Below are 15,872 nucleotides of genomic sequence, written 5' to 3' on the forward strand. Positions count from 1 at the left end.
GCCTCTTCCCCTCCAATTTGCTCCTCTGAATGACCTTAGACTGCCCCCTGTCGGTCTAGTATGGCAGATGTGGGAAGCAGAGGAGGAGAGGCTGACTGGGGTGGAGGTGGGTCACAGATTGCAGGAGTGGGCAGAAGGCTGCTTGGGAGAAGTTGAAGGTGGACTGAGCAAACCAAATAGCCACCTACCTCCTCAGTTTCCCCTTCCATAGCTCCACCTCACCCACCCACAGCCAGCCCTGGGAACTCCATCTCACTGGCCATGGGGGCTTCTCAGGATGGGGTCAGTATCTCAAGAGGCTGGGCTGTGCCTACTATGTCCCACTCTGAGAGAAAAGGGAATGGATCCAGGATAGAGGGTCCTCTACCACCCTCTGTCTCCATACCCCTTGGACCCCAGGGACAGGCAGGCTTGGCTTGGCTTTCTGCATAGGGCTTTGCAGTCTGTCCAGATAGATGCCAGCCTCCAGGCTAGGATTGACAGGTGTCCCTGACTCCTACCAACAAAATCTTTCCACCAGTGCCTGCTTGGGAGCTACAGTGGCAGGCGGCAGGCGGCAGGTGGCAGGCGGCAGGCGGCAGGCGGCAGGACGCCGCACTATTAACATGCTATTTCCGTCTATGCAGAAAGCTGGATGTGCGTGGCCTCTAATTGCTCTCTTCTCTCTCCCCTGCATGGCGCTGCACCATGCCAGGACCCTGCTCTGGACACGAACGGCAGCCTGGAGGCACTCAGCCCCAACCCTGAGGCGAGGGCCAGCCCGGGCACCCCAGGCAGCCTGGATCTCAGGGGCACCTATAGCTCCTCCTTCTCCCAAACCTCCGTCTGCACCTCATACACAGAGGCCTCAGACTCTGGCCCTCCACGGGGCAGCCCAGGGGCCAAGGCCATCCCTGAGGGGACCCAGGACCCACCTGGCCCAAGAGTCCTGTCGGGCCGGAGCCAGCCAAGGCAGTATAACAATCCCATTGGCCTGTACTCGGCAGAGACACTGAGGGAGATGGCTCAGATGTATCAGATGAGCCTCCGAGGGAAGGCCTCAGGTGCCGGACTCCCAGGAGGGTAGGTAACGGGCATGCAACTCTCCACCAGTGGCCTGGGGCCACCTGGGTTCTTGGTGCTCGGGAGAGGCCTGGCCAGGTAGTTAGAGAAAACTGGCCTTGATCCAGGCCACCTGTACCCGTGAGGCAGCACAGGTTGAACATAAGAGGTGACCCTATTGACATTCGCCCCGAGCCCACTCATCATTCCCTTACACAACCCACCAGGGGTGACATGTTGGCTTTTTGCAGAAGAAGAAACTGAGGCTCAGAGAAGGTCAAGTCGCCATCCAGCTAGTGGCCAAGTTAGACCTGGATGCAGGAGTCTCTGACTTCCCAAATTTTCACACCAGGCCACAACCCCTCCCATGTCACTGTACCACCTGCGGCCTTCAGGAGCTGTGAGGCTGGGAGACAAGCTGTCCCCACTGCTCTATGGGGCCCTGAAGGAGGAACAGGGAGGAGTCAGAGGTGGCAGGCTGGCTCTTGAGGGCTGGGAGTAGTAGTCTTGGAAGGCTGCCTGGAGGAGCAGGCTCTGGAGCTGTCAGCAGAGAGCCTGGGCATTGGCACAAGGGGAGGGAGGTGGCAGGACCAAACCTGTCAGGGTGGGCAGCAAGGAAGCAGAATCCTAAGGAGAAAGGGGTCGTGGAGGAGAACAGCAGCCCTGTGCTCACCCCCATGGCTTAGGTAGTGGGACTCAGTGAGCACAGGAGTTAGGAGAAGTTGAAGCAGGTCATCCTGGTGGGGGCTGAGGGACAGGAGCCCCCATACCAGACGTGTAGAAGCTGTCAGTCCCTCCATACCTGTCATCTTGTTGTTGACTCCTATTACTGCCCCACTATACCCATGTGGTTATCTCTGGGTGCGACAGCAAGGCAGGCTGGGTTAAGGCTTGAGGGGTCCAGTGGTGGGCTGCAGTGTCCACATCTCAGGGTTATCAAGAGGAACAAGGGGACAGTGCATGTGCCATCCTGTCGCACACTTTCTACCTGCTCTTCATTGCCTGGAGGCACACAGCTGGTTCCCAGAGGAGCCAAAATAGGAACCTGGTGTGTCTGACCCAGCACGCCCTTCCCTCTCCTTGCTGAGCCTCATCAACTCCATGTTCCCCCATCTCTTGTGTCTGCATCCGCAGCTCCCAGCCCTTTCTAGGACCTGCACGGGGCTAGCCTCTGGCTTCCCCAGCAGAGGGCTCTGGCCAGAGAACCCCAGGAATGGCAGGATAAAGATGGCTGCCTTGTTCTGCCTTTGATGGGCTGACGAGTCTTCCTGTTTCTTCTGGAACTTGGCCCCAGGTTGGCCTCCGATGGACTAGGACCCCTAGCAGGCCCACCTGCAGTGATGTAACATGGCCCCCAAGGAGCTCTGACTCCAGCTGGAGGCTGGCTTGATCTCTCAGTAGTGTTAGGGGTGGACATTGTTTCCCTCACCTGGGAAGATGGAAGCTCAGGGTGAATAGCTGGTAAATGACAGACAAGAATGGCAAGGGCTTTCTTAGTTTTATCCTGCTCTGGGATGGGGAGCTAACTACCTGCCTAGGAAAGTCAGAGGCTAGCCCCACTGCTACTTCTTTTGACTCCCAAGGTGCCATCCTGTTAACATAAGGGCTGCCCAGAACCTGACAGAGGTATGAATTATTGCCGGCAAACAGAGAGACAGGAGACAACAGTTTCCTCCAAGGGAAGACGGGCCAGGGACGGAGTAAGGTTCTCTGTTGGAAGTAAAAGCCACCAGGCTTGGTGATACACGTTTGTAATGCCGTACTTGAGAGGCTGAGATAGGAGTATCACAGGTTCTTGGCAACCTCAGCAACTTAGTGAGACCCTCTACAACTTAGTCAGACCTTGTTTCAAAATAAAAAATAAAATAGAGCTGGAGATGTAGTTTGACGGTAGAATGCTCTGAGTTCAAGCCCTAGCACAAAATAGAAAGAAAGAAAGAAAGAAAGAAAGAAAGAAAGAAAGAAAGAAAGAAAGGAAGGAAGGAAGAAGGAAAGAAAGAAAGAAAGAAGCTTAGCTGGTTCCCAGGGCAATGCAGGCATAACAGCCGGAGCCCCTGGGGGCTGAGGCCACCACCTCCACTAAATGTCGAGTAAGTGCCTAATTCTCAGCAAGTGCCAAACTCTGTGTTCACCCATCACACACTTACTTTCCTATGCCAAGGGCTTGAGACTCAGGATCCAGTTTACTTTGCATAATCCATCTGTACAGTGGGTATCACCATCAGGAAACAGAGGCTAAGTAACAGGGATAGGAGGAGGCAGGGTCAGGATTGGAATTCTAACATGTCTGCTCTCAAAGGAAGCCCCTCCCCAACTCCCCGCTCTGGACAGCGTGCTGCATGATACCTCAGCAGCTTGGATCTCTTTGGAGGAGCAGATGGGATGCAGGCCTGGGCATCCCTGCAGCCCTTCTCCTCATCCTGTCGGGGTGGCGCTGAATCGCAGTGTTCCTCAGGACTCTCTGTGTGAGGGACCTTGGGCCAATGTTGCACCTTTGGCTCATCCTTCCTGGGACCTGCACACTGGCTCTTCTCTGAGCTGGGTTTGCTGCTTGCCTGGGTCTTCAGCAGAGGGAGGATTGAGGCCAAAGCGGGAGCTGGCAACTGGGAGAGGGCAGGGCAGAGACAGCTCCACGCCACCAGGCCAACACTGCCCTCTTCAAGGGGACACTGGGCTGATCATGGTAAGAACTGGCCCCGCAGCTGTCAGCACTGGCCAAATATGGAAAAGGAATGGGAACTCCATGCTGGTCCTTTCCTAATATAGCTCCACTTGCGGCTATTTTGAACCTGGGAGAATGGAGGGAATTTTATCAGCTCTTAGACTGTAGGGCCAGGAGCTGAGCAGTGGCACTGAGAGGCTCCTTGGACTAGGGTCCTGGCTGCAGGGTGACCAGGCCCAGGCCAGCTGGAGACCAATCTTCCCCATCCAAAGTCTAAGGTGGACATATCCAGGAAGATGGCAGTTTGGAGACAAAGATCACTCCTGTCCACGTTCTTTCCATTTCAGAGCCATTGGCCACAGGATCTGCCACTACAGACAGAGTGAGGGGCAGGGTCCCTCTGTGGCATCCAAGCTGTGCTGCCCCCACCAGGGTCTCTCCTGCAACAAATCGTAGATCCATACTCTTCCAGGCCTCCTCTCTCCTGGATCCTGCCTCATTCTTGGACCATAGAGCCTTTAGGAACAACCAGTGAGGATTGCACAATGACCATCCCACCCCAGTGCCCCAGGAAGGGGTTGCCAGGGCTGCAAGCCCATCCTCTAGGCCATGGATAACCTTGCCACACACATCCCCAGACCCACGGCAATGCCCACTCAAAGGAGCAGGACTCCTGAGCTGCCCCTTGAACCAGGGTTTAAAGTCAGAATTGCTGTCTGGTCAGGAGGCGTGAGGGGCCCTCAGCCCTTCTTGAGGCAGCCACATGGGTCCTTGCTCCATTTCCAGCTTCCTCTCTGGCGATGTACATGTTATGGATACCCATGAGAGGTATCTTCTCCCCAGCAAAGTGGAGGGCAGTGAGGGGCCCTGCAGAGGGAGCACGGCTGTGTCAGCATCTCCAATCCAAAACTAGGTTTCTGGAGGGTATGGTTACAATTCCAATTGGCTCTGCCTCCGTGGTGCCCAGGCTGAGGCTGCTCCTAGCATCCTCACCACCCTGCAGGAGCTTAGCTCTGATGGCCCTGACTTCTCTACCCTTTCTCTCCTCCTCAGGTGGTAGCCAACTCTCCAGCCAAGTTAGTACCGAGGGAAGCATGCGTGTGTGCTTGCCCCCTCCGCATGTGTCCGCGTGTCTGCTGAGCATGGATGGCGTGTGCCCGTGGCATGTGTGCAAGGGGGTGTATTTGTGCCCGGGTGAGCCTGCATGGGTATGAAGCTAGACTATGGAGTGAAAGCATTGTTAGGGGCGGGGCGTCTATCTGATGGTTCCAATTTCATTCCCAATTTCCTGCTCCAGCTGCTTAAGCTCCGCTGGCTGGCTGTGGGGTGGGGCAGGGTGGAAGCAAGGTGCTGCGCTGTCTCCAGGGGCCTGTGGGAGCCTGAAGACCTCTCTGTCATGGGGGACCCCAGAGAAGGACTGTACTTGATCTTGCCTCTGCCACGGAGGGCACCAATCTGCTGGAGAAAAGAGCCCCGGATGGGTAGAGCCTGACAAGCCACAGAGACCTGGACTACAAGGGCCTGGACAACCTGATCCCTGCTTGGAAGAAGATGTATACTTCCACCTGTATGGAAGCACCTGGAAGACACAACCTCAGGCCACAGAAGGGTGGCTGGCAGAATGAGCCCCTCACAGAGGAATCTCACTCAGAATCCCCACGGGTGCCCGGTGTGGCTGCTTTTCGCCTTTGAGATGTTCTGGATTCGGCTTGCACTGCTGCTGACCCTCGTGGGACCCAACTCCTGTCTCCCATCCTCCAACCCCCTCCCCTCGTCTTTGTTACCCCAGCTTCACTCTCTGGCTGCATGTGGTGTGAGATCTCTTCGTGTCTGGTGCTCCCTGCTGACCCCGGGCAGTATCTCAGGCTGCCACACAGCCTGCAGGAGATCTGGGGGAGCTGAGATGGATAGGAAAAACCTTCTGCAAAGGCTTTGGTAGGCAGAGGATTTTCCTGACCAGATCAAAGTGAGGGACACATGGGTAGCCTGCTTGCCGTAGGGGCCTGGGTTTGGGGAGATCTCTCTTAACGCTCAACACCACCAGCCCTAGCCTTGACCACCACCTGTCGCCTTCTCTCCCTTTCCCTCCTCCACCCCACCCTCCTTTCCACGTGTCCCTCCCCCAGCGCCGACTACCAAGAACGCTTCAACCCCAGCGCCCTGAAGGACTCGGCCCTGTCCACCCACAAGCCCATCGAGGTGAAGGGGTTGGGGGGCAAAGCCACCATCATCCATGCGCAGTACAACACACCCATCAGCATGTACTCCCAGGACGCCATCATGGACGCCATCGCTGGGCAGGCCCAGGCCCAGGGAAGTGACTTCAGTGGGTAAGCGCTTCCCCACTCCGCACACCTGCAGAGACCACCGGGCAGGGTGCTGTCAGGACCAGCCTTCCCTCACCCTGGGCCTGCCAGGCAAGGCCTTGAAGGGAAGCCAGCCTCAGCCAGGCTCTGGCAGAATGTTCTTGCCCTCTCTCTTCAGAACCTGCTCATGGCCAGCTTTAGGAGAAGGATGTGGTGTCTGTCGGCATTTCCCAGGCTCCACAAGGAAACTGGTTTAGAAAGGGACTTTTGCAAACCTCTCAAAGGAGCACTGGAGACCCCCAGGCTTCCCGTGACTATTCTTGGGGGAAAGGGGCAGGTTGCTGCCTTCTTTTGGCAATGAGTCCATCCAAATAAATGGGTTTCCTGTTGGGAAGGGGCCTTGGAGCAACCATCAAAGGTGCTGTTGGCAGTCAGTCGCATCCATGGCTGCATCCCTCCTCTTGCCCCAGGAAGCCCAGTCTCAGGGCAATGGGATTTTAAGAGATCCTTGGTTTCTAGAACCTGCCTGTTAGGTATGGCTGCGGAACTTGAAAGTGGGCTAGAAAGAGAGCTGGTGAAACCCTTGTGGATGAAACTGTTCATAGTGCAGACATTTGTAGGATCTCTCTCTCTCTCTCCCTCTCTCTCTCTCTCTTTCCTGTCTCCTCCTCTCTTTGTCTCTTTCTTATCTCTCTCTCTGTCATCCTCTCTGTCTCTCTATATATATATCTCTGAGTCTCTCTCTCTGTCACTTTCTCCCTGTCATCCTCTTTGTTTCTCTGTGTATTTCTGTGTCTCTGTGTCTCTGACTTTCTCTCTCTTGTCTCTTACACAAACACACACACAGCCCCTTATTGTGTTCTGCTTGGGAATGGCAGTGCTGACTTACAGCACTGACTGACTATCTCTTTAGGCAGCAGCATCTTATCCCTGGGTGGGGGATCCCCAGCAACTCAGGGCAAAAAGTTTTGAGATAATAAAAATTTTTCCAAAGCTAGGAAAGCAGGTTCTATACGAGAGGTTAAAAAATCCAGGAGAGCCCCCATGGACACTGGCCTTCCAAGATCCCAGTCCTTGTGTCCGTGATGTGCATGCAGTTTATAAGCGGCAAACCTGGAGGCCAGGGAATGGACCGCGGCGTGTGGTCTTCCCAGAGACAGGTGCCTTCTCGGGATGCAGTACTCAATCTTGACCACCAGGAGGCAGGGTCGCCTGCTCTGGAACTGCAGGTCTCCACCGCTCAGGGCTGCATGCAGCTCCTTGCAGAAAAGGGCACAGTGCTGATTTATTTAAATCCATCATTCAAAGTAGAAAATATGATTCTGCAAGTTTAAAAACATCACCATTAGCTTGCGTGTGCCCAGATAAACAAGGCTGCCTGACTAAGCCCAAGAGCCACCAGGGATTTCCTGTTAACATGTGTTTGCCATGTGGCCCTATGTGTGCTCTTAAAAGTGCTAGCTGTCTCCAGAGACATCTGATGGAAAGTCATGGAAGAATTGCTCTTCACTAACTTTATATTTTCCCCACCCTGAGAAGACTGCTATCATTTGGCTTTACAACTATGGAACCCGTGGCTTTTGAAGTTGATGCACTACTGATTAGTCTTCTGAAAGGATCTTTCCACCTCCCTCCCACCCCTTCACTCCTCTCCTTCACCCTTCCCCTGTGTACCTGGAAAGTATCCTTTCCCCTAACTTTTAACTCAGCCACATCGGGCTGATGCTACTGTGCCACTCACGGCAGCTCTCCCAGCCGTAACGCGCTCCTGTTTCTGCGGTTAATGTCCATGGTTCCTTCCTCACTGACCATTTTCTTTTTCTCTCTCTCTTCCTCCTCCACCCACCCCACTCCCCTAACTCATTTCTGATCCTAACCCTGCTGTCTTGTGTGCGCCACCCCTCTGCCATCCCATGATGGACGCACACGCACGGCTGGGTTTCCCTCTGCTTGGCAGGGCGTCGCCGCTGGCGTAAGTAGAACCTGCAGTGTCTGTCCCGTCGTCTGTCTGTCTGGTTGCGGGATGGCGTGTGGGTTTGGTGGGATGTGTTGAGGACCAGTGGTCAGTCCACACGCTCTGCCACATTCTTCCCCACACCCACCTCGCAGCCAAACGACGCCCCCTGCGGCTGGTACCAGCAAATACTTGCCTTTTAAAGTTTGCCCCCAATAACATCAGCAATCCAGAGTAATGACACTCACGCTGCATCCCCAGCAGGCGGCCGTACCCCTGTGCTTTCCTGCCCAGGCTTTGAGGAGGCTCCCCCAGCCTTCCCTATCCTCGCTGGGTCCGTGTAGACCTGGGAGTCGGAATCCACCCCGGGCCATGATTCAGGGAGAGAGGGAGGCCATTCCACAGACCCTCATGAGTGCCGGATCTGTAGGAGACAGCATTCACTGGAACCACTCTTGGGAGGTGAAAGGTGAGGTCGATCCAGGGCCAGAGCGTAGTGGAGTAGAGGCACAGTGGCTTTAATGTTGTGGTGGCTGCAGTGTTTTCTGTGGCAAGAAGCACAAGCTGAAAGTGGCTTCTGAGAGCAGCCTCAGGCCCGGGGTCGCTTTGCTGCAGGGTCTGTTCCATGCTCCTTCTGCAGCAGCCTCCATGTCTTGAAAGGCCCAGGGATTCTCTCATCTGACTCTCAATCTCTCACAGCAGCCACAGGAAGAATCTTGGGTCTTTGCACAGCAAAGGAAGCCAGCAATGTTGAGTTCCAAGCAGCTCACTCCTGGCAACTTTCTTAAGCCCCTGGAGCCACGGAAAGTACAGGAGAGCTCTTGTGGACACGATCCAGGGAAACGGCAGCAAACACCTCCTATCTGCTTTCTGGACTGCAAAGTCTCCTGTAGACAGGCTTACAGGCAGGGCTGGGGGTGGGTCCACACCTACCCTCTCCTATGGCAAAACCCACACACACCCTTCCCTGCTCCTAGCCGATCAGGTGTCAGGCCCAAAGAGAGCTGGTTGTGCCTTCCTTAGACCTCGTTAACCCTTGGGATCCAATCATCCCAGTGCTGGAAACAGGTTCCCCAGCCAAGAGTGGGATCCTATCCTCTTCTCTGCTTCTTGGGTAACTATGGGCTCCTCTTTGGCTGGACCTCAGAAGGATCTTTTAGTCCTCCCCATCTGGTCTCTTTTCCCTTTTTGGTACTGGAGATTGAAGCCAGGGGCTCACATATGTTAGCCAAATGCTTTACCACTGTGCCACATCCCCAGCCCTTTTTATTTTATCTGAGACAGGGTCTCACTAAGTTCCTGAGGCTGGCCTCAAACTTACAATTCTCCTGTCTCAGCCTCGTGAGTAGCTGGGATTACATTCATGTGCCGCAGGGACCCTGGCTGACAGCAGCTGTAGCTCTCCAGGCCAGGGCAGAACCTTTGGGAAGTGGGGGCAGCTCCAGACACCCTTGATCACATTTTCCAACGCTGGGGCTCTTCTAGCTCACCCTGTGCCAGGCCAGGCAGCTCAGAGCCTCGGCCAATTCCCCACCTAACTCCTTGCAGAGGGTGCAAGATGTAATCACTGAGGGGGTCCTCTCCCAGCCAACTAGCCCCTGTAGGGCCGATGGAGGCAGGAGGAGCATACTGGACAGCACATGCCTGGGCTGGATCACATCTGCATCTGGTCAGAGCATCTGGTCTCCGTAGGCCTTGCTGAGAGTCTGTGACTGGAGGGTTTGATAGAAAGGATGTTGGCCTGAAGCCATAACCTGAAGCTAGTTGGCTGGCCTCTCTGGACCTCAGCTTCAGCCTCTGTAGGAGCAGAGGGCTGGCCAAGAGACTTACTGCCCTGGATTTGCCTGGGCCTTCCTGGCCTCGATGAGGATGTGCTGGTAACATGGGTCATTCACCTCTGGCTGGGGAGGAGAGGGGGTACCCAGAAAGCTTTGGATCATGTTCTACAGTGGGATCCAGGCTGGGAGGTCCTGGACCTGAGGGGCTTTGGGGTCCCTTCTGACTCTGATCTAGGACTCATTCCTTCATCTAAGTTTTGAGCGCCTACTCTAGGTCAGACCCTAGGAGTCTAAGGAAAGCTCACCAGGTTCCCCCTCGTTTTGAGGGGCTGGGCGGCCCTGGGGCAGAAGGCCCATGATTCTCCTTGCAGCACAACTTCCATCCTCACCCCCAAGCCCCCCAGGCCCAGCCATAAGCTCCAAGGTTCTGTGGGGCAGGCCTGGGCCATGCAAATCTTGCTGTCATGTTTTTGACACCATCTTCCAGCTGGGCCTTCTTGCCTGCAGCTGAGCCTGGAGCCCCCAGTCCTCTTCCAGGGCACTGGGCATTAGAAGCTCCCTGTTTGGGTCTAAGGCATGAAGAGGGCAGTGGAGAGATTCCAAGGAAGGTTCTAGGTCCCTCCAAAAGGTCTGTCCTCACCTGGCGCTAAACTCAGGGCTGGCCCCAGGAGGTCAAAATGATTGAAGATCTCTTCTGCCTCTTCCTCTCGGGGTGGGGGGGTCTCCAGGTCTGGAGTTAGCACTGGGAGAGGTGGTGGGAATATGGGCTCTGAACCTCCTGATCCTGCAATGGGCAAGAGAAGTTGCTGCCTCACTGGGGCCACCCCGAGCACCAAGGATCCAGGCCACACCGGGTCAGGTACCCAAGTAGTGGCGTGACGGGTGGGCACCGGGAGGGATGGATCATAGAGGGAGGATTCAGGGCGGCATTGTCTGCACCCACACCTCTTTCTGCACTGCAGAAGCCTGCCTGTGAAAGATCTCGCCGTGGACAGTGCCTCTCCGGTGTACCAGGCTGTGATTAAGAACCAGAACAAGCCAGAAGATGAGGCTGATGAGTGGGCCCGCCGTTCCTCCAACCTGCAGTCCCGCTCCTTCCGCATCTTGGCCCAGATGACGGGGACAGAATACAGTGAGTGAGGCTGCCGGGTGGGGCTGCAAGGGTCGTGGGTCCTGCACCACAGTCTTCAGGTCCAAGAAGCCAAGGAGTCAAGGGCCTTGAAGATGAGTAGCCAGGGATGGACCATTGGCATTGGGCAGAGCTCCTCCTGGGCCCCTCTGGTGGCTGGCCAGTGGTGGCAGCTTCCTGCTCTAAACCCTGACTCCAGCTCTAAACCCTGAACCCACTAGAACCCGAATGGGCCTTCCATGGTGAGGCATGGGGCCCTGGCCACAGCTTGGTCACACAGCTTGCAGGCAACGTGACTGCCAGGGCTGGGACAAGAGGACCTTGCTCTGACTGCTCTGTCCCAACTGCACCATACCCTCCCCACACTTCCTGACTCTCCTTAGCACACAGATCAGATCACACAGCTGATGGGCTGGGGGCAGGAAGTGCTCAGGACCTGGCGGGATCTTGGGAACTCACTGTTCTTTGAGCTCCGTGGACTTCTCTTCTCTATGTGCCTTTGCGTCCCCCTGACCAGCTCTTTTCTACCCACAGTGCAAGATCCGGATGAAGAAGCTCTGCGAAGGTCAAGGTAGGTGCCTAGACACGGGCTCAGGCCTTGTCCACTAACCCTACCCTTCCCCGGGCAGTCCCCAGGCCACAGGACTTGTGGAAGGAACCTCTGCGGTTCAGGTATCCGCAAAGCCCAGCCCGCAGAGGGCTGCAGCAGATGCTGGCTTGGGCAGCCACCCCGGGCCTCTGAGGTGCATGCCTGGAGCTTATTCTCTATCCCCTGGCCCAGGCTACAGGAGTAAAGAACTCTGGGCTTTCCTGGCTCTGGGCCTGGGTAGGGGCAGGGCTGCTTTGGCCTTCACTGGGCTGTTGAGAATAAGGGCATCTCTCCCTGTGAGGACACTGGGCCAGCTCCTCAACTGTCCTCCTGTGAGTCTAAAGGCTGGGCACTAGGAGCAGGCAAGCAGAGGGTCATGCTGGGCATGAATACCTGACCCTTGAACTCACCAGTTCACAGCTACATTGAGGCACCAGTTCTGTAAACTGCTCAAAGCATAGCAGCTGCTGCGAGGAAGAACAAGCCCCCGGCATGCGGAAGGGCTTGTACAGGGCTCGGAGGTCCCAGGGCACACGGTCTTGCCGTCAGTGGCGGGTCTGAGGCCACAGCCACTCTTCTACCATCTGTGGCCTGTCCAAGGCATGAGGGGAAAATGCTGCCCTGGAACCCACTGGAACCCAAATGGGCCTTCCATGGTGAGGCATGGGGCCCGGCGTGATTATATGTGGTGTGATTACTTGTCCACTTCCGGTAGCAAATACGGAATGTGCATGTTCTTCCTGGCATTGTCTGCCTTGGGCCAGGGTATCCCTCAGCAGCCTCTCTGTGAGGGGCTGGGGGTCAGAGGCACACTCCCACCCTGAGCCAAGCTTCCTGTACTTGCCAACTGGCACACGGAGGCCACGGGGCTTGCGGAGAGCAGGACCCTGGGACCAGTTCAGGCGCCATGTGGATATTAGTGTCGAACCTGTGTTTTTGCCAACTACAGTTGTTCCCTCTGTGGCATCTGGACCTCTGATGTTGGCCTCCCAGATTAGCTAAGGATGGCATGCAGCCCCAGAAACCATTGTTTGTGAACCCTTAGTGCCTGCAGTGCATCTAAACAGAGTGTTGTGAGATGGTGTTGGATTTAGCTCAGAAGTTAGAGTTGTGTCTGAGCTCTCTCAGCTCCCCCTCCTCCTGCGCTCCGCTGTTTATACAGGCTATTTCTGTGTTTGTCCTACCCTCCTCCCTAAAGCCACCCACGTAGATGATTTGGGAAGTAATGCAGACTTTCCCAGAGATGCAGCAGGGAGGTCTTTCCTTCACACACCTCAGCAAACAGCTAATAAATATATCCCCCAGAAGCAGAGTGTGATGGCGCATGCCTGTGATCCCAGGACTGGGGAGGCTGAGAGGGGAGGAGCACAGGTTCACGGTCAGCCTCCACAATTTAGGAGGCCCTCTGGAACTTAGTAAGACCCTGTTTCCAAACAAAAAAATAAAAAATAAAAAAGGCAGAGGGTGGAGCTCAGAGGTAAAATGCCCCTGGGTTCAATTCCCAGAACCATAAATAGATAAATAAATATGTAAAAAATCCCCCAGGCCCTTTCCATCAGGAAGTCAGCAAGGGATCTTTTCCTCCCCTTATAAGACACAGAGCCCTGTCTTCATGGCCCTTGCCACCTAATCTGGTCATTTTGTTCCCCTTTTCTCCAATATGCGAACTTGTGCTCTTAACCACCTACCTATAGAAGGGAGAAGGGTCCTGGTGAATGGAGATTCCAGTGAACGTTTGTCTTTTCTTATTTCCCCTAGAGAAGCATGGGCAGGACCTCCAAAGTTATTAAGAACTCAAAGGCAGCCTGCGGGTGGCTGCAGGCCTGTTCCTTGGCCCCGCCCTTCCCTCCTCTCAGGAGCATCTCATTCTGCCTGGTCTTGTCCAGATGTGAGGGGTGGGGTCAGCCCTTGGGGTTTCGTCATAGGCAAATCTGGAAAGAGGGCTTAAGAAGAGGCTCCTCCCTCCATCCCAGGCAGTTTCTGCCTGTCACCCTGGGGTCTTGGGCCCTGCAGTGGGGGCTCTGGGATGCCAGCAAGCTTTCTGCCCAGGACCAGAGGGGCTTCCCTACCTTCTCCTGACTTTAAAATCAGGAGCATTGTCCTCAGAGACAGAGCCTCCATGTCACTGAATCCCAAGCTTCCCGTGGGCCCAGGGGCAGGGGATGCAATTGGGAGTGGTAGCTTCATTCTGCTTGGGATTGAAACCCCAAGTCAAGTCTGTGGGTACTGCTCATGGCTGGGCCCCAGCTCACCCAAGTGGCCATCAGAACAGAAGGAAGCATATGCCCCCCTCCTGGGTACAGGCTAGTTAGGGGACTTTCTCCTCGGGGGATCAAGTCACGGTTCTGCCCATCTTTACCCGAGTCCAAAGCTGCACCCCAGGCCCTGCTGACCCACTTTGTTGGCCGAGGGCTGCCACTGCTTCTCTCTTGTCCTGAATTAGCGTCACTCCCTGCAAGGATTCTAAGGGTCTTTCCTGAAGTCTGTGTATCCCTGGGAAGGCTTTCCTGCATACTATTGCCACTCCATCTACTCTATCAGGGCCTGTGTTTGCCAAGCCGTGAATCCGCAAGGTCTTATACCTTGAAAAGGTGTCTCCTTCCCATGTGGTGAGCAAGCCGGTGGCAGTGTTGAGTGAGTAGTGCCAGGATTTCTGCACCCACCAGGGGTACTGGTATTAGGCTGCATGGAGGGGGAACCTTGTAAACTCCCCTCATTTCTTTCTACCTCTGCTCCTGGCCTGCCCTACCTCCAAGGCCAGCCCCACCAGAGTCCCAGAGCAGACCAAAGTGCTGCCCCTTCTCCCCTCCCTCCTGGCTCCGATGTTTCTCTGGTGTCTAGTAGCCCAAAGCTTCTCTCCGAGGCTCCAGTGCCCACCTGCCGGCCAACCCCAGGCCGAGTGTAATCTCCTGGGACCCCATCTTGATGGGTTAGGTGAAGAGGCTCCCTGAACAGGCTAGGCATCAACAGCAGGTTCGGCTGCCCTCCCAACAGAGATCCCCATACCTTCAAAAGCTGTGCAGGCTGGCTTGAACCTTAGCCCTCTGTTTGCTCACCCATGGGAGTTGCTCCATTAGCTGTAGGTGCAACTGTGGTTCATACACTTCTGCCTGAGGTAGCTAAGCACAAATAGCACCCCCATCCCCAGAGCCGAGCCTCCTACCTCAGAGAGGCTGCCACAGCCTCCTTCTGGCTTCAGGAAGGCACTCAGGACCTGATGGGCAGCCATGACAGGGATGGGGGCAGGAGCAAGCCGGGCTCCATCCTAGATGAGACTTCACTCTGCGAGGCACCTGGATCCCTCTGCATGGGTGTAAACATCTTGTGGAGGCCCTGGGGTGAAATCCAAACATCGCCTGCCCACACCTCATGGCTTAACTGCCTCCAGGTGCAGCCCCTGTGCTTGCCTGATGCCCACCAGGCTACAGAGCTCAGAACCTCTCTAGTCTCCTGAGCAATTAGGAGCAGTGCTGTATTGAGTGATAGGTTCCTAGAGGAGTTGGAGGTAGGGTTGCATCACACTCCCCTTCACAAACAACCCCCAAATCCCTCCAAGCCCCTTCTCCATCCACAGCCATCAGGGTTCTTCCCATGCAGAACTAGGCTCCTCCCCTTTCCTCCAGCAACCCCCCCACACACACACACACACCATGCACTTCAGTGCCCTCTCTCTCCCTCTGCAGCCCCAGGGCAATCACTGCCTGGGACACTCCCTTAAAAAAGACCCTCATAAAGAGGCACTATCAAAAGTTACCTGTAATAAGCTGGATCCAGAAGTACACTTCTGTAATCCTAGTACTTAGGAGGCTGAGACAGGAGGATTCAGGCTCGAGGCCAGCCTCAGCAACTTAGCAAGACCCTTCTTCATATTAAAGGGAAAAAAGTTATGTGTGTTCATGTATTTTGGGCTCCTAATATTCTGCCAGACTAGCAAGTTTGAAAGTCCTGCCTGGGGAGAATAGGACACCCTGAGTGTCACAGTCTGAGCAGTGCTGGTGGGCTCTTTCTCCTGCTCTCCTCTCTTTCTTTTCCCTGTCTCCTGTGCCTTCATCTCCTTGCTCCTTTCTCTGGTGAGCTGAGCATTTCTAAGCAGCACCAAGCAAGGCAGGCTCACTAGACTCACAGAGGGTTCAGGACTGTCCCTGACCCTGTCACCGAGCTTGTCACCAGTGGCAAACTGTCACCCAGCCTCAGCAGGCCTGGCTATAAAAGACAATTACAGGCGACTGGGTCCGTCTGATTTTGCACCCCTGCATCCTGGGTGTTCTCTATGGGCTGGTCAGGATTATCTGGAGCAGTGTTACAGGGCCGCGTGGGCCCTGCTCATGCTACCTCTGCCCCTTCCTGACCTGGGACAGGCAGGTAGAAGACACCGACACCTAGACTATGGTTTTGCTGCTGAGTTTCTATGTG

At 55.3% G+C, this 15,872-nt stretch overlaps 1 protein-coding gene across 11 annotated transcripts in view; it reads left to right on the forward strand.

Moving 5' to 3' along the window:
* The window catches only part of LDB3 (LIM domain binding 3), a gene marked incomplete at both ends in the record, with an annotated part of 67,378 nt that overhangs the window by 10,309 nt on the left and 41,197 nt on the right, over nt 1-15,872 (forward strand). For 3 of the 11 annotated variants that reach the window (XM_080693762.1, XM_080693765.1, XM_080693759.1), the window contains 5 exons: nt 4,757-4,779; nt 5,830-6,033; nt 7,967-7,981; nt 10,704-10,873; nt 11,405-11,441. In XM_080693762.1, the coding sequence (XP_080549888.1) occupies nt 4,757-4,779; nt 5,830-6,033; nt 7,967-7,981; nt 10,704-10,873; nt 11,405-11,441 (449 nt within the window). Of the gene's footprint in view, nt 1-694; nt 1,063-4,756; nt 4,780-5,829; nt 6,034-7,966; nt 7,982-10,703; nt 10,874-11,404; nt 11,442-15,872 lie in introns of all 11 variants that reach the window. The other 8 variants (XM_080693763.1, XM_080693766.1, XM_080693760.1 and 5 more) reach the window with 3 other exon arrangements.

This window comes from Muscardinus avellanarius, assembly GCF_963383645.1.
Source record: "Muscardinus avellanarius genome assembly, chromosome: 4".
Lineage (NCBI taxonomy): Eukaryota > Metazoa > Chordata > Mammalia > Rodentia > Gliridae > Muscardinus > Muscardinus avellanarius.